The sequence below is a fragment of the Alligator mississippiensis genome, chromosome 4, assembly GCF_030867095.1.
Source record: "Alligator mississippiensis isolate rAllMis1 chromosome 4, rAllMis1, whole genome shotgun sequence".
Lineage (NCBI taxonomy): Eukaryota > Metazoa > Chordata > Crocodylia > Alligatoridae > Alligator > Alligator mississippiensis.
The window spans coordinates 70694257-70713158 of record NC_081827.1 but is presented as its reverse complement, the minus strand read 5'-3'; the positions used below and the strand labels follow the sequence as shown (position 1 = coordinate 70713158).

The following is an 18902-nucleotide window of genomic DNA, read 5'->3' as shown; positions in this document are numbered from 1 at the left end:
TGCTCTAGAGAGTCATATACAAGAAAATGTATTCAATGAACATTAAGATTGCAAAGTCAAGCTCTTGAAAGCTAGGAAATGCCCGAATTAAGGTTGTCCATTCAGCCTTTATTTGAGCTCCTTATGATTTGGTCTCCAATTAAATGATCACATGCTCTCTGTCCTAGCTCATTCAGAGTCCACAGAATGAAGCCATAAGTTGAAAGGAAAAAAAAGGATTTTTTTTGTGATTTTATATATATATATATATATATATATATATATATATATATATAAGGTGCTGCACTGTAAGTTACCTGGAGAGCTGGTAGACCCTTTCCTTGTGATACTAGGCAAGGCTATATGCCCAAGACTGAATTCAAGTAGCATGGGCAACCCTGCTTCTCTACACTCTGAACTTATGAGCATTTGACTGTGAAATTTCTGGAGGTTTTTTTAATGCACTTTCTTTTGTGTATAATAACATAATTTCATTGCCAAATATAAAAGCCAACTAGAACTTTATTACATCAGTGTATGATAAATGTCTTTTGTGTTGCATAAAATATATTGAATTGATGAACAACCTAACAGGAAACCACAATAACAATCGGCATTCTCTCGTTTTCACTCTGTTTGTTGTCATTTTAAAGCAAATGCCCAGCGAGTGTGAAGCAGGACAGTATTTCTAGTATTAAAGGCCTTTCCAGGAGGAGAGTGGTATATAGAAGAAAATAGCAAAAAGCAAAAGATTACTACTTAAAATTGTACCATAAAGAGTTTTAAATATACACAGGTTTGTGACTAACTTACCAACTAGAAAAAAACTGAAATAGGTTGCACACTTATTTATGATCTTGGTGTAGTGAATCTAACTCAAAAGCCTCATTAAGAATATAGTCTGGTGTAAATGTCTTAACACTAAAGCTACTGGTGCCATATTTATAGCCAACATTATCCTGAGGCAGTCTTATTGCAGATCTGTTTTATGGTACACCATTGTCATGGTTTTAATGTCAACAGATTTCAAAACTCAATATTTATATGCAACACAGCATGCCTTTTTCCTATAGTATACACATTTCTGGGTTACCTAGGACCATCTCATGGGATGACTAATTGTATTTTCAGTGAATCTGCCTTTTGGAAATGGAGCAAAGAAAGCCTTGTACAGGAAGATTAGCAGTGGAAAAATGAAAAATGGTCTGTACTGATAGAACAAAGCTTCTTAAAACGCCAAGTAAATTAATATTTTTACGTTATTTTTAATTGCAGATCCTTTACCACCTGATAAGTTTGAAATTAATAAGGCCAAAACTACATCTACAAGCTTACAGGCCTGGTGGAGTCCTTCTCCAGGAAGGGTGGACTTTTATGTGTTACAGCTATATGATCGTAGTAATAAACAGATAAAGGAGGTCCGAATATCAGAAGGTGTTTCCAGAACAGAGCAGACCTTTTCCAATCTTATCCCTGGTAGCAAATACAATATTGTCCTAACTGCAGTTGCTGGAAATAAAAGTACCCCTGCACTTCAGATCAGTGGATCTACTGGTAAGATGCGTTTTACTGTGATTCATCTGAATAAGGCTATTTACAATTAGAGGTTCACCAATACATCGGTTCATGTTGTATCGGTGCCAATAAAAGCAAAATTGACATTATCGGCAGTAGATTTTTTTTGGCTGATGTGGCCGATAATGTCACTGATAAATGTTGCATGCATGTGTGCAGGCTGGCAGTGTCCAGCTGGTAAATCCGTGAGGGAAAAGGAGCAGGGGGGAGGACGGGGGGGGCAAATCGAGGTCCCCACGGTGAGGGATGGGGTGGGGCTATGGCAGAGGCAGGGACAGGCGCTGCCCAGCCAGGGCAGAGCAGGGCCTGGGACAGAGCTGGGAGCAGCTCGTCCAGGAGCACAAGGAAGGAAAAGGGGTGGCTTTTGCCGCTGGTGCACCCCAGGGAAAGCATGGAGGATCATGTGTCCCCTGGATGTGTGCGTGGCAGAGGGCGGGCTGCCACTGGGGGCTGGGACAGCACCAGGCTCTTCCTGGTAGGGGGTCTGGGCCAGAGTTGAAAATGAGGCGACAAACTGGGAGAAGCAGTACATTAGTTCGACCTGGCTCCACAGCGTCCATATAGATTGGGCGCTTCAGCCGGGCTTTTTTGGTGCTTTTATCTAAAGCTGTTTCAATCAGCTATTAAATAAAAGTTCCCAAAAAGCCCCACTGAAGTGCCAGATCTATACAGACATTGGGTAAGCCACCTAATGTGATGCCTCTTCTGGGCATGTGCTGGGCTCAGTGCAGGGGCATGCAGAGTTAAAAGTAAAGCACCATTTTGGGGGTTTTTATGTCTGTAAGCAGAGCATAATAGTTATAAATGGAAATAAACAAATCAAGACTCCGTGGCCAACTTTGACAATCATTTTCTAAGTAAGAAAAAATGTTGTCGTATCATATTTAGCCATAAATTTTGCTTTTGCTTTTTGGAAGCACTAAACCATCTTAAAATCTTTCAGTTATTAGTTACATAGTTGAATCTCAAATAGTGAAGAAAACCATTATGTATAAAACATGTGTTTTTCATTCCTACAGTTCCCTCTCCTGTGAAAAATATGCAGGTCACTGTCAAGATGGACACGATTGGTGTTTCATGGGAACGTGGTTCTGGGAATGTGGATCAATACAGGCTGGTATTACTGGATAATGAGAAACAAGATCAGGAGATTAAGCAGGAGGAGCACTTAACCTCCTACACTTTTTCTGGACTTACAGCAGGACACCTGTATAATCTCTCTGTCATAACTGAAGCTGCAGAGCTAGAGAGCTACAACTTTAAACTTGTTAGGACAGGTAGGATTTCTCAGAACTGTTGGGGTATTTTAATGAAATGGTTAAAAGAAGCTAATTCATTAGAACCACAGCTTTTACTGGGAACATAACTTATTTGACTAGGCATTCACTTAGCATGTGAGAGACCCAGGTTTGAGTTTTTGCTCTCTAAGTTGCCTGAGTTTGCCTGTCAAAGCTTTTTTACATTATATGAATATAAATAATGAGGTCAGAAAGACAGAGAGACTGACCCTGGTGGATAAGATTCTATCCTAAAATGTGGAGTTAGGGACTCCCTGAATGCAGACTTCCAAACAGAACGAGCAGGACCTTGAGCCTGAGTTCTCTACACATCAGGTTAGTGCTCTAAGCACTAGGTCATTGGCTGTTCTGGGGTGTGTGTCTGTTTCTTACCCCAAGATTTCTGTTTACCCCTGATGTGAAAAGGAAGAGGTTTGAAATCTTGAAAATCTGCACAGTATAGGGAAGCATTTCCTCCCCAGCTCTAGCAACAAGAAACATCTTACATTTTAGAACAATCATAACTGAAAACTAGGGGTGCACTGATAGAGATTTTGGGAGCCGATACCTATATTCAATTTTTAGGAGGCATATCAGCTGATACCGATCTGATTTCCCATACAACATGGAGAGCAGCCTCCCCCTGGTAAGTCCATTGTGGTGGAACGGGAGCAGGGAGGGAAGGGGCATGGTGGGGTCAGATCAAACAACCCCCACTTCCCCCCACGGTGAGGTAGGTGCAAGGACAGGCACTTCCCACCTGGGGTGGGGTGGGGTGGGGCACTTGTCAGGGGGCAGGGGTGGCTTCTGCCACTGCGCACACCCTGGAAAGGTACGGGGGGTGAGGTGCCCCCAGATTTGCACAGGGTGGGCCAGGTGGGCTGCAGCTGTGGGCTGGAGCTGGGGCTGCACCAGCCTCTTCTCAGCAGGGGTTGGGCTTGGGGCAGGAGCTACAGAGGGGGCTGCAACCACCCCATATTTCACTGTAGCTCCCTCCCACCTGGTGCATCTCTTTCCAGATCAACCCTGCTGTGCCGGGTGGGCAGGCAGCAGTGGCAGCACTGGGAGGAAGCTATGGTGAAATTTGGGGTGGCTGCAGCCCCTCCATAGCCCCCGCCCCAAGTCCAGCCCCTGCTGAGAAGAGCCTGGTGCAGCCTGCCTGCCCCACCTCACGCAGATCCGGGGGCACATGCCCCTGCTCCCCACACCCCGTACCCTCTCAGTGTCTGTGCAGCAGTGGGAGATGCTTTCCACCCCGGCTGGGCAGTGCCTGCCCCCTCCCTCACTGCAGGTGCAGGGGGGGTGATATGCCCCCCATCCATGCCCCTTTCCTCCCTGCTCCCCTTCCACCAGAATGGACTTACCAGCTGGCGGTAGCTCTCCACACTGCCAGGCTCTGCTCCTTGCTGCCTGAGTATTGCACTGTGGCTGCATGCACGCGCAAGCATTTATTGGCCAAATTATCAGCCCATTGAGCTGATTTCTGATACAACCAATTGTCTTTATATCGGTACTGATCCAATATTGGACCAATGTATCGGTGCACCTCTACTGAAAACACAATATTTTGGTGCAGTATCAAACTACAAGGTTTAATTTTGATCCCACATAGGCCAGTGTAAATTAGGAATAAGTGCCATGAAGCTGTGGTGTTTAATCTAACAATTGCACTGCTATATCATGAGTCTTGAGCAGTGTGTGCCATGATTGGCTTTTTCAATCAAGACTTACCACATCCAGCACAGTTGGGGGATCACCACTTGTGCTGTAAAGTTTGAGTCTCAGATGGGTAAATCCCTGTCTTTTCTGGTTTACATGGGTCAGTTTCTATTGCCATTGTCACCCCCCTCCCCCTCGCTGTGCTTGGCAGCATGAAAGTGCTCACGGCAGCCAGCTGTGAACTGGATCCATGGCCATCTTGCCTTGTAAAAGCCAACCAAGAGAGAGATGATCATTGCTGGTGTGGGCTGTCAGTGCCTCCTTTTTGGAGGGCAGGGTGTCAGATATTTTTACATCTGCAGTTGTCCAACCCCTACTCAAGAAGTTATCTCTTGATGCTGTCTCCTCATCCAGATATTACCCCATTTCCAACCAACCCTTTTTGGGGAAGATTATTGAATGGGTGGTTGCCTGACCACTCCAAATGTATCTGGATGCACTCTGTTTCATAAACACTTGTCAGTCTGGCTTTTGCCCTGGGTAGCGTTACCATATGTCCCATTTTAGCTGGGATAGTCCTGGATTTCAGAGGCTGGTCCCAGCCAGCTATTGGGAATTATAATGGGCATCCCAGAAACACAGGGGCACAGGGCACAGTCTGGCTGGGACTCAGAGCAGCATGGAGCACCTTGCAGGTGAGCAGGCAGGCACCACAGCTTGCCTAGCACACAACCCCATCCCCACTGACTTGTGATTGCAGCTGGGCGGTAGGGAGGCAGTGTACCAGATTTCCTGGATGATGTCCCAGATTTCTGGGATTTCCATATGGTCAGCCTAGCCCTGGGTGCGGAGCCAGATTGCCTTCATGGCCTTGGTCAAATGATCTTTTCTTGGAGATCAACAGGAGAAATTGTATCCTGCTGATCTTACTTGATCTCTCAGCAGCCTTTAATACCATTGACCATGAGGAACTAATAAAGCATTTACGTGTTCTGGTGAGTATTTGTGGGACTTCTCTAAACTGGTTCTTCTTTTTCCTAGCAGGGAGGTCCCACAGGGTAGGGATGGGCGAGTGCTTATTGTCCACCTTTCCTGTGGAGTCCCTCAGAGGTCCTTCTCACCCTTCTTCCTATTCAATGTGTATGTAAGACTGCTGGGTGAGCTCATGCAAAGGCTTGGAGTGAGGTTCCGTCTGTTTGCTGATGATACCCAGCTCTTTCTCTCTTATCTGCCCTGGACCCCACTGTCTTGGTCCTTTCCCAGTGCCTGGTATCATTTGGGTCCTAGATGTAGGTGATCTAACTGTAGCTGAGTTCACACAAGACAGAGATGGTGGTGGTGGTGGGCAGACTGCTTGACCTTGCATGCATTGGATCACCTAGTGTTGATTAGATTCAGCCTCCCCTTGTCACTCAGGTTTGCAGCTTGGGGGTGCCACTGAATCCTCTGCTGCAACTGGACCATCATGTGGTAGCGGTGGCTGGGAGCACCTTTCTTCAACTCCATCTGGTGAGAAGGCTGCAACCCTTCCTTTCAGATTAGGATCTAGCCACCATCATCCATGCTTTTTTAAACTCCAGGATAGACAACTGTTGTCTGCTTCACATGGGGCTGCCCTCAATGACCACCTGAAAGCTGCAGCCAGTACAGTATGCAGTGGCCCAACTTCTGAAGGGGTTTGGTCACCAGGAACACACAACTCCAATGTTCCAGATTCTGCAATAGCTCCATAAAGCTTTCTAGATTCAATCCAAATTTTTGACCTATAAGGTCCTAAACAGCTGGGTCCTACATAAGTGCTTTCCCTCTTATACCACATTGCAATCAATGAGATCAGCCAGAAGCAACCTCCTACTAGTACCAGCTGTACCCCAAGTTTGCCTGTCTAAAACACAAGAGGTCATTCTCAGTAGCTAATCCTCAGATCTAGAACTCCCCCTCTTTGAGGCCCACCAGAGCCCAAATAGTTACTAAAAATACTGGAGGTGTCAGATGGATTTGCTCATCCTGTGTTGCTATAGTAAAAGCTATTAATAGAACCACTTTTTAAATTAATGATCTTAAATATAAATTTACATATGAATTTAAAAATTCAAAATGCATAGCACAGTACAGAAGTAAGGGGTTTTGTATGCTCTCTAGGTTAAGTGTTTTGTTTTCTTTCTCGTGTTTTTTTTAGCCCCAGCAGAAGTGTCAAATTTGATGGTGACTAATGATGGCAGCTTGGATACATTAAAAGTTGCATGGAAAAGGCCTCCAGGAAACCTTGATTTTTATAATATTACACTGTCTTACCTTGGCTCCATTAAAGAAACCAAAACTTTACCACCCCAGGTTACACAGACTCAATTCAACAAGCTAACTCCAGGATGTCTTTACCATGTTACTGTCAGCACGATAAGTGGTGAACTAGTCACCGTTAAGATGGCAACTGGCAGGACAGGTAAGTCTTCTCCCTCAGTAAAAACACTGTAATTGCCTGCTTTTATCTGTCTCATTGCCTAAACCATGATGTAGAAGATCATGTTGGAATAAATGTTTGCTTGCCTGGCAATATAAAATAAAAAGAGTTATGTCTTGCTCTTATTCACAGCAGCTGGGCAGCCAGTAGTCAGAGCTACAGTGCCACCCTGTGAGTAGGAAGCAGTGGTATATGCTGTAGTTAGGCTTCAGTAACTGGTTGAGCCTGTAGCCAGGCTGTTCAGCACCTATATTTCAAATTACTTTTGAGCAATTTTGTTATCTTGAGTCTAACCCCGAGCAGTATGTAAAATGACACTATAAGAAATGGAAGTGTTCACGTAGAATTTCAGAGTGAAATTATTTAAAGAACTATCAACAATGTATAACAATATCACTCTGACCCTTGCAAATCAGACATGTGCAAATCATTGGGCTCAATCACTGCAATTCTAGAGTTTGTTTATATACATTGGGATTGATTAATCAATGTTAAGATACTCAGGGACAGGATGAACTGAAATTTAGTATTAAGTAGGATCTTGACCTTAGGCACAACTCATTAAGTTAAAGCCTTCTTGACTGCCAACAGCTCTGACTGAGCACAGCACATAGCATTTTTGGTGGTAATGGGTTATTTTTTTCTTTTTATGCATAGTGTCAATTTTTGTCAGCTCACGCTTAGCTGATTTTTGAAACAGTCTGTAGTAGTTGCCCCACATTATTATTGACCATGACCATGCATTACTTACATTATACATATCTTGGTTCATGATAGAATTTAGATGAGCTCTTGATGCTGTCTCCCCAGCCAACTATCATTTGATTGCCAGTCAACCCTTTTTGGGGAAGATTATTAAATGGGTGGTCACCTGACAGCTTCAAGTGCAGCTTCCTTAGATGAGGAAAATTTTCAAGTGGATGATGAGTACAAGTATAAACTGAAAATGGGCTGATATGTATCTCAGAATCCACAAGTACAAAAAAAACCCTGTAGAAAGTTTGTACATATTTAAAAATAGACAGATTAGAAGAACGTTGCTAATAAGAGGAAAAGATGAAACAAAACTACTGTTTTCATGAGTGTTATCCCAAACAAAAAAATGTTGCTTTATGAAATAAAAGAATCTGTGTGAAACCTTGAGCTATTTTTACCTATTACCTAGAAAAGACATTTTTAACCTGTTTCAGTTAAACCTACGTGGCTCAGTTTCTCTAATTCTTATCACTCCTATTGTGATTCAGTAAGCTCCTTTTAAGCACATAATTAGTCCCACAGATTTCACATGTCTTAAGTACCTTATTGAATCTAGGCCAAATATTGATTTAGCATTGGTAACATAACAAATATGGGCAAATCTTCCATTGACTTAAATAGAATCAGAACTTAGCCTTCCACGTATAAATGTGCTACGATATTTACAGAAGTAATGCATCCATCTTAATGTGTAACTAGATGGTGTAACTCCTATTTTTGATGTTCCAGTTTGTGACATGAGGACCATTTTCAAACTTTGGATATCTACAGTTAGGGTTTTTAATAAAAGGAGCCACACTTTCAAAACAGTTTTGGGTCCTGAGGAAGGATTTGGGAGCCTGGTTTTGGCACTCAAGGCTAAACAGATAGAAGGAGCCAGTTGTTCTCATCCTTGTTAGACTCAAGGTACCCCTCAGAAAATCTCTCTTCTGAGCTCTTAGCTTTCACTTGATTTTTTTTCACTACAGAAGAATAACAGAGCAATTCTTCTATTACAAAGGACTCAGAAAGACCACAGTAGGTCAAAATATTTTTAAGACTATAGATTTCTATTTGAAATCTCTGAGTTTATTTTTTGAATTATGTTTGCGCACATAAGTCCCTCAGCTTCAACTAGAAGGGTGAAAAGTCCTCTCCTCCTCAGCGTAATGTAGATACTAGGGACTGGGTTACTCTCCTAGCAGGACGTATATGTGGGTTTGATGAAGACCTAGAACCCAGATCTTTCATTTTTCACCAAGTAATTTAACACTGGAATGGTGTATAGGAAGTAGCACCTACAACAACCCACATTTCTGACCACCACCAGCCCTGGCTGCTGTGTTTTTGGCTGAACTAAGTGTCGTTGGTGTGTGTGAGACACTAGTGAATTGGGCCCTGAAAGGGACTTAGGCACAGAAATGCCTAGTTTATAGTTTCCAAATGGCCTTAGGCATTAGATCAGCACCAAGATGCTTAGCTCAGGTGAGGAGGCAGTACATCTGAGTATGCACAGCAGGAAAATTTTAGCTGCCCAAGTATTTTTACAGGGGATTGCTTAATACTTCAGCAGTGGTTGGGCTGTGAATCAGGTTTCAGCGCTGTCCAGTAGTGTCTCCTCAGGGAAAAAAAATACAAAGTCTCTCTCTTGTTTCTGTATTTCAGTTCCCCGGAAAGTTTCCAATCTGAGAGCAAGTAGTGGTGGTTGGTTGAGATCTCTGAGAGTGAGCTGGCTGCCCCCTGCGGGAGACTGGGAGAGGTACAATCTCGTGCTTCTGAACCTTTCCACTGTGCTGCTAAACACTACCATTGAGAAAGACCGAACAGAATATGTCATCCATGATATAGGACTCATCCCAGGAAGACAATATGAGGTGGCAGTCATAGTGGAAAGTGGAAATTTACAAAATGCTGCTCATTGCAAGGGCCGAACAGGTCAGCACTCTTATTATTCTGTTCATTTGAATTTTCAAAATATTCAAGGGGGGACTATTTTGGCAGTTTGAAAAAAAACAGATATGGTGCTTATTTATTAGGAAATTCACAAGTGAATTTCACTAAATGATTCACAAGAAAATTGCTTTTACACGAACATTACAGGTAACTAATTTTACTGGTGTGATTATCTGCCTACTGACTTTGTAAGCGAAAGAACAAATACCTAGATCTTTGTTATTAGCTGCTCGGTGGCTTTAGTTATCTTAGGATACCATGTCTAGTTGTGGTGTGGACAGTGCTTGAATTTTCCCATTGAATTTCAGCTGGTCAGAAAATGGGGATAAGTGATAAAGCAGTGTAATTTGGACTGATTCTGCCTTTCCCGGAGACCCAGTCTTGTGTAAATGTGGAAAGCATTTGAAGTGAAGTGAGTGCAGTTTAGGTAAGCGAGGTTTGCATGTAATGATTCACACCACTTACACTAATATAACTCTGTTGGCTTCATTGAAGGAACTCCTGTTTTGCTTTGTGAAAGTAGAATTAGACCATGAGATGTAACCGAGTGATGTACAAACAGCTTTGTATGAGAACTGTTGCCAGATTTTGTTCATTATTCTAAATCTATAGTATTAGTGGAGGTAATCCTCATTTGCACTGATTTAGCTGCAATACATCTAAAGGAACTAATCTTCCCTGGCTCAGCTTATTCCATGGGTCTGGTTGGGCAGCAGCTCTGCAGAAAAGAACCTGGGGGTTACAGTGAACAATAGGCTGAATATGAGCCAGCAGAGTGGCCTTGTTACAAAGAAGGCTAGCAGCATACTGGGTTGCATTGGTAGCAGTGTTGCCGGACAGTCAAGGGAAGTGATTATTCCCCTCTATTCAGAACTGGTGAGGCCACATCTGGAGTACTACGTTCAGTTTCGGGCTACTTACTACAGAAAGGATGTGGACAAATGGGAGAGAATCCATTGGAGGGCGACAAAAATGATGAGGGGGCTGGGGGACATAACTTATGAGGAAAGACTGAGGGAACTGGGCTTATTTAGTATAGAGAAGAGAAGACTGAGAGGGGACTAAATAGCAGGCTCAACTACCTCATGGTGGGGTTCAAAAGAGGATGGAGCTAGACTGCTCTTAGTGGTGGCAGATGATGAACCAAGGAGCAATGGTCTTAAGTTGCAGCAAGGGTAGTTTAGGTTAGATATCAGGAAGAATTTTCTCGCTAGGAGAATAGTAAAACACTGAAACAGGTTATCCAGAGAGGCGGTGGAAGCTCCATCTTTGGAGGTTTTCAAAACCTGGCTAGACAAAGCCTTGTCTGGGATGATATAGTTGGGGATGGTCCTGCTTTGAGCAGGGGGTTGGACTAGATGACCTCCTGAGGTCCCTTCCAACCCTAACTTTCTGTGATTCTCTGAATATAAATATGGGACCCATTTTGATTTCACTGTCTTTGGAGCAAACCTGTAGTGATTTCTTTGAAGTTAACTGAACTTTACTGATATAATTGCAAAGTGAGAGAGACTAGGCTTTCACCTATGAGACCAACTTTAATGATGAATACTCTACATCCCTTTACACGCATACACCAACTCCTCAATATGCATATAAAAGATAAAGTTCTCTCATTCGTTCTAGTCTATAGGTGGAATCATCCCATTAACTTCAGTAGAATTCCTTCAGAAAAACACCAGGGTAAGAATAGAATGTGGACCTAGGCACATACCTTTCATATTTATTACAGCCATTTTCCAATACTAATTCTTTATTTCCCTGTCTAGGACCCCAGATTCAACAAGGCAGTTAAATCTATGCTTAGATTTAAAAGGTTTCCTCCTTCAAAATATATGTTCCTTGTTAGATTAGAGTTTATCACCATTCCCTCAATAAAATTGTTACTCCATTGGGAGATATCCTTATATCCCATTAACACAAATGCAGTGTTAGATTTTTTCCTGATTCTTTTCAAGTGTTTTGCCAAGATGTGGCATGTATATTCACTGTAAAGTCCTTTGCTCATTGATATATTCATTGCTATATTTATGTTCTTCCCTCAGCTCCACATCCCGTTCTTCATCTCCGTATAAAGCATACCAATGAATCTTCACTTAGTATTATGTGGGTAACCCCTGTTGCAGAATGGGACAATTATGTGGTTTCATTGGAAGATACTGGTCTTACTGTCAGAAACAAAGCTCTTGCAAAAGAAGCTAAAGAATTCACGTTTGCGGATTTAGATCCTGGGAGAAAATACATAGCTACTGTCACCAGCTTTAGTGGGGATTTAAGCAACTGGACTTCAGTAGAAGGAAGAACAGGTACCATATTATCAGTCTGCTTTAACTTTTGTGAATCACTATCACCAACTGCTTGCTATCTTTGAATTGACTCAGGAACTTGTGTGCATTTTCTCAGTAGAAATGTCACATTTCTAAAACTCTTTTTATGTATGTAAGGTACTTTACAGTATATTTCAGAACATCTTTTCTCTTCTCTGCCATTTGCCAACTCTTTCTGGGAAGGATATGTAATTCCTAATCAAAACTGGTTTCTGAAATATGGATGTTGTGTCTGATCAATATGTATTCGCATGAGGCTCCATATAAAAGGCCCATTTTCACTTTCTAAGGGAAGTTCACCTTTGGAAAAAATATAATGGAAAAGTATTGCTTCAGGGGAAAATTTCAAGTTTGGCAGGCAGAAAACATGTATAACCTTCAAAATATAGTTTGAATTTCATGCCCTTTTGATTCTAAAACCTCTGTCTGTTCTCAGGATGAAGACTGCTGCACAAGTAAAATTGTAATCCTTTTTGGATGCTAGTATGAAAATGACAGGGTGCTAATTTTGTGCACGTGTACAAATGTAAATCATATATGTCACTTTGCTTTTCCCGACTGATGTGCTCCTTAATGCATTCGAGGTCTTAAATTGTAACTGCTGGTGGACACAACCCTGAAAAAACCATACATTGCAGTTAGTCAAATCAAGCCTACAAAGCTTGATAATGATCCCTTGTGAAGCTTAATAAAGTGTTATTATTCTTTAGAACAGTAAGATGCATGACTTCAAACTTCATTTATCGATTTTGTAATTAGAGCTGAGATTTCATTCCCTTCTCTTTTAGGCACCCCGTCCTTGAAAAGGGTGAATGTCACACGTCACTTAGGCTGAATCTATTTTTTTTGCAATCAAATCAGGCACTGGTTATAAAGTATCAAACTCAGAAACTTTGGTGTTTACTTTTGAATGTACCATATAGCTGAGACCTAATATTCTCTCAACCTTATCAACTTCCAGGATCTACTAGGTTTGCAAGTATATGTTGGAACCTAAAGGTATTCCCACAAAAATCCTAGTAAGGTCTGAATAGATAAAAATAGCCTTTTGCACAAAAATCCAAGCCTCACAATGACAAAGCCCACACAAGGTTGAGAGGAAAAGTTCAGAATCAGATTCAAACTTTTCCAAAGTTCAGTCATGTTTGAATATAGGATTTTGGTTCTGACCACTCTTTAATTGACCTAATCTGATCTACTTTTAATAAGTACATTTTTAACTTAATCTAATTATATTTAATATCACTAATATAATGATTACTGTCAATAGAATTATTTCAATGGTAATTAGAAGTACAATTAGATGAAAGTAGGTGCACATTAAAAATAGATTACGCCAAATTATTTTGGAACCAAAGTCCAATAGTTAGTATTTTAGTACTGAGATTGATATTAGACAAAATAGGAAGTCTGAACCTTAATTTTCCAGGGTTTATGTGTTCTCACATATAGGAAGGTAGGACAGTTAAGTCTGACTGCCAACCAAGGCCAAAATGTTTCCTTATTTCAACCAACTTTTGTCAAGTTTTAAAAGGTTAATTTGAGCTTTTGTGAAAATTTGGTCCATATGTTAAGCCAGGTGCCATTTACTTTTGTCTATATAGGTCCACTGTATTGTAACAAGAATGGCACTCTATCATTCAGCTTTTGATAGTAAAAAATGAGTGCTCTGAATTTTTTCCATAGCAAAACAAATTCAAGAAAGACTAGTAACATATGTCTCAGTAACTCAGAAAATTACAGAATTGAAAGGTGTTTCCTTAGCTAAGTCCTCTTTTGTTTGTGGAATTCATTTGCCACTGAAAAGGAGCAGGTGGGTGGGAGAAATCTAGGCAAGTACAATAGTCATCACATAAACGATTGTTTTTTAAGTATTTTGTTTTTATTTTAATGGTATTTATGAAATGCGGTCCCTCCCAGGCTTTCAATCTTGAATCATTTTAGTCTGACCTATTAAAGCCTGGGAGACATCTCAGTGCAGTAGATGGTTTCCGATGCACCACATCCCATCAGACAGGAAACAGGACTGGGAGTCCACAGTTAGTTTATTTTTAGGCCTGTTGAGTCTGTCTGTAAATTGAACTGCTGCTTTGATGCATTTCTATAGTGTGACTGAACTCTGTTTACTTGGGGAATTTTTTGTCTTTGTTTCTGTTTACTAATATGCTATTTTCCCATTGCAGTTCCAGCTCAGGTGACTAGCCTAACTGTGGAAAACCAAGGAGCAACCAACAGTCTGTTCACCAATTGGACAAGGGCAGTGGGAGATGTAGAGTCATACCAAGTGCTGCTGATTCATGAAAATGTAGTCATTAAAAATGAGACTGTACCCAGTGAGACCAACAGATATCACTTCCATTCCCTGAAACCTGGAGGCCTCTACTCAGTGGTTGTGACCACAGTTAGTGGAGGAATATCTTCCAGACAAACAATTGCAGAAGGAAGGACAGGTATAAAAGGGGAGAAGGTTGTGCTTCACCCCCTATTTGTAAATTCTTTAAGCCTGAACTCAATATGAAGAAAGTTTTTTGTGGTTAAAGTACTAGATCAGCACTGGGTTTGCTGCTAGATTTAGCCAAAGATTTCCTATGTGTAATCCTGGACAAGTTACTTAATCCCTTGTCCTTCCATTCCCTGTCTCTTGCCAAGATTCTTGTGAATTATAATGGCTCTTTGTGATGCCCTTCACATAGTACAAGGATGTGAAACATTCAATTCAGAATCTTTTGGTTTAATTCTGCACCTTTCAGGAGCCAGAGAGACCAGCAACAGTCTTCTGGATATTGAATGACTTGGAAAAATATTAAAGCACCAATACAAATGAATCATTTTTTTTAATTTGGGAAAAACAAAAATTCTGTGATTTGACTCAGATGTTTCTCATGAAAACAAAGACTTGTATTTGCAGAAAAAAATAATGAAAGACAGTGAGAAAATAGAACTCAAAGCTTTAAAAACCAGAAAACATTCTTAAAATCTTCCAGTGCTATTGACTATGACAGAATATGGGCCACCAGAGCCTCCACAAGTGTACATCAGCTTCAGTTCAGTGGAGTTATACCAAATTGTGCCTGCTAAGGGTCTGGCACATTCAACTTACAGTATTCCAGTAAATACTTCTGATAATTACATGAGAAACTGACCAGCTCTGACAAGGTGAAATGCATGGGGACAGTTTGCTTCACTGCAAATAAATAATACATGAATATAAAATCTGATCACTAGAGGGCAGAAAACTACTGATAATTACATATATATGTTTGCTGGGCCTTTGAAACAACTAAAGTATAAGTGGTTATTCATACTTATGATGAATGATGCTTTGTGAGCATAGCAATATTCTGAGATTTTTGAAGTGTCACCATCAGACCTTTATTCTTACTGTCACAGATAATTTCATTCAGTTTCCTCAGAAACTCAGATGTTTGTGCAAAACTTCCTAGTCCTGAATAAGAACCCTAGATTTTAATTTTTCATAGTCACGTTCTATATATGCTTGTTACCCTTAATAGGAATAAGCTATATAATTCTCTTTTTTGTTGTTGTTGCATAGTTCCTTCCAGTGTGACTGGAGTAACAGTGAATAACTCAGGTCGGCGTGACTACCTCAGTGTTTCCTGGCTGCCAGCTACCGGAGATGTAGATAGCTATTTGGTAACACTCTCTCATAATGGCCAGACTGTTCAGACTCTGACCATTTCCAAATCCTTCAGTGAATGTTCCTTTAGCAGCCTCACTCCTGGAAGACTCTACAATGTGATGATAACCACAAAAAGTGGGAAATATGAAAATCATTCCTTCAGTCAGGAAAGAACAGGTAAAAAGGACAGAAAAAAGAAGCTCTGTGTGAATTCAGTCATATCTCTTGTTCAGTCTTTTGCAGTGATCCATCTTAGTATTAACACCTAACCAAAAAGTATACCTGAAGGTTGTGGGTGAGAGGGTTAGGTCATAAAACTACACTGCTAAAGAACGAAGGACTGATTCCCATTACCCCTGGGGCTGTAGTACATAGTCCTGAATATAAATGAGACTCAGGCCTACTGTTCTTACCTATGTTGAAGCCTCAATTGACTTAATGGGAACAGAATTTAGCTCACTGCATGAGAAGGAAAAGGAGGACACAGAGTAATTACATGGTAAAGCCAACCTGAGTGAGAATTAATTTGTGGTTTTCAGGAGACTCAGAATTTTAATCAAGTATAAGTGAAAGGATAAGGAGCTTTCAATTTTGTGAAACATCAGAATCTAATAATAATTTGACAGTCCTCATGGTGAACTGAGCTCAGATGACAGTTTTTGGCTCAATAGTTCTTTGCCCCAAATCTTGTTGTTTAGCCTTTTATGTACTATTGTTTGCTGTCACTGTCCAAGCGGCAAAACACCCCACAAAAACAGGTGCATAAGTGAATAGAGAATGGAAAGTAAGACTGAAAATATTTTATCATATAAATGATAAACTCCTTGACTTCTTATTGAGCTCTGTTTAAAGAGGATGTAACAGGCACAGGGGGTTTCAGAGAAGAGTGACCAAATTTATTAAAGTTGTGGGAAGAATTGATATGAAGATATTTAAAAGAGTATTAAAAACAGGTTAACTGGGGAAGTATAAGAAGAAAAGGATACAGGAGATAAGTATACAAATTAACAAAGGGTACAGAAGATGGCATGCATTTTTAGTCTTTTCACTTTACAGAAGAACAAGAGAACAGTGAATTAAACTGAAAGGTAGCAAACATAGAACAAATAAAAGGACATTCTCATCCACTCATTGCAAAGTCAATCTATGGAACTCATTGCCACATTACAGCCTGAAGACAAAGGTCCAGATCTCATTCTACCTATTAGGCTCCGAAGTGCAATTCTATCCCATCCTACTCAGTTCCCTAAAACCCTGTTAATACAAAGGGGTGGGTGGATCCTCCTCCTCTTCGCCACTTTTTGTACTTTAATCTTATGGCAAAGATGAAGAAAGTAATAGATTTTTTTCAGGGACTCGAGCAGGCTAGAATAGGATCACACTTAGGTGCCTACATCTATATGGTGTCTAATAAGTGGAACCGGGATCTGACCCAAAGACTTCAGTAGGGTTCAGCAACAATGTTGCCCTTGTATATGGCTAATAAGAACAGATGGTGTTAACAAGAATTAACCCACCCTTTCCCCCATCTCCTCTTGGACCTTCATGCTAAATGGCATAACCTAACCTCTAATAGAGTTTAAGAAGAAACTTTCTCAGTGGACAGTCAAGGCCATAACTTCCTGATGTGTAGGGATTTATTGCATCTTCCTCTGAAGGATCTGTTTCAGATTACCCTAATCCAGCATAGTGATTGTCTAGCCTTTTTAGGGTGTTCTGTGTTACACTAGATGCTGTTTTGTATCCCTAATGATTTATTTTCTTTCTTCCAGTACCTTCCAGTGTTCAAGGAATTGCTGTCAGCAATTCAGCAAGAAGTGACTATTTAAAAGTGTCCTGGCTACATGCCACTGGAGATTTTGATAATTATGAAGTGATCATCAAGAACAACAATGACTTCATCCAAACAAAAAGTGTCCCCAAAGATGCAAATGAATGTGTGTTCAGTAAACTGGTCCCAGGGAGGCAGTACAGCATCACTGTTAGCACAAAGAGTGGAAAATATGAGACTATGGAAAGGGTGTATGGAAGAACAAGTAAGTAAATACCTGGGAGAGAGTTCTAATTGGAGGGAGACATTTGTATTTACAATACACAGGAAAAAGGTGAATGATATGTTAATAGCTAACCATGACAGCTTGACTCTACAAATGGGTGTCACTGTACAAACAGGAAGTAATTAGGTTACAATGAATGTTTAAATCAAAGAAAGGAAAACTAGATGTTTGTTTTGGGTTTTGAAACCTTTGAAATGAAGATTCTGTAATGGTGTACAAGGCTAATCCATTATTTATGTTTGAAAAGCTATGACAGGCCATGCGAAGCATCACTCACTTAAAACACTTTTTCATGTGACCCATTGAAGATACAGGAAGGATCATCTATATTTGCATTATTAATAAAATTTCCTTGCATATTATACCTTTATTATTATATTAATAATATAATAGCTGAGGTACCTGGATCTCTCTGTGCTAGTTGTTATATAAACATATAGTCCCTGCCCCACAGAACATGTGCCTTAAATATAATCCATGGCTTTCACTAAAAGTTTGTTTGAGAGAGTTCACACCAGGAGTAGTATTTCAGAACTGTAATCAGAATAATGATCACTGAGATTTTTATCTGAGCCTCTTTTCTATTGTCTTCTCAGTGCCAGAGTCAGTAAAGAGTCTGTCTCTTAGTAACAGAAGCACAGAAGATCTGCAAGTTACCTGGTCAAAGGCTGAGGGGGATGTTGATAAGTATGAGATTCAGCTGCTCTTCAATGACATGAAGGTCTTCCCACCCATTTTGCTTGGAAACACCATTGAGGAGTATCAGTTCATGGCTCTCACCCCGGGACGCCTATACAAAATTTTTGTCTCGACAATTAGTGGCAATGCACAGTGTTCTACTTTCATAGAAGGACTGACAAGTAAGAAAAAAATGCAACAATTAAAACCTGCCTTATGGCTTTTTCATTCAATGACCAGAGAAAAGAACTGGAAGTTCAGAAAATCCAGGCTGGGTCCCAAATTGCTTGAGCCTTATTACACAGTGAAACCAGCTGTAATATTGACATTTCTGCTAACATGACCTTACGTTAATAAATAAATGTCAAAAGCATTAACATGTGAATGTTTGAGGATAGTTGCTTAGTTGATTTTGGGAGCAGATGAGTTTCTTTTATGCCTGTTTTTACTCCTGATTTGCTTGGTGACCTTGCTTGATAATTTAAATTCTCAATGCCTCAATTTACCCACCTGTACAATATGTTTATTATACAGGTTTCGAGAGGCTTCATGTGTTAATGT

General features: G+C 40.6%; 1 protein-coding gene across 5 annotated transcripts in view; it reads left to right on the top strand.

Annotated features, from left to right (window-relative positions):
- PTPRB (protein tyrosine phosphatase receptor type B) overlaps positions 1-18902 on the top strand; it is an 88858-nt gene that overhangs the window by 30881 nt on the left and 39075 nt on the right. For 3 of the 5 annotated variants that reach the window (XM_019493628.2, XM_019493618.2, XM_019493638.2), the window contains 10 exons: positions 1255-1533; positions 2574-2831; positions 5907-5999; positions 6670-6933; positions 9352-9621; positions 11685-11945; positions 14150-14416; positions 15520-15783; positions 17379-17642; positions 18260-18523. In XM_019493628.2, the coding sequence (XP_019349173.1) occupies positions 1255-1533; positions 2574-2831; positions 5907-5999; positions 6670-6933; positions 9352-9621; positions 11685-11945; positions 14150-14416; positions 15520-15783; positions 17379-17642; positions 18260-18523 (2484 nt within the window). The remainder of the gene's footprint in view (positions 1-1254; positions 1534-2573; positions 2832-5906; positions 6000-6669; positions 6934-9351; positions 9622-11684; positions 11946-14149; positions 14417-15519; positions 15784-17378; positions 17643-18259; positions 18524-18902) is intronic. The other 2 variants (XM_019493635.2, XM_019493644.2) reach the window with 1 other exon arrangement.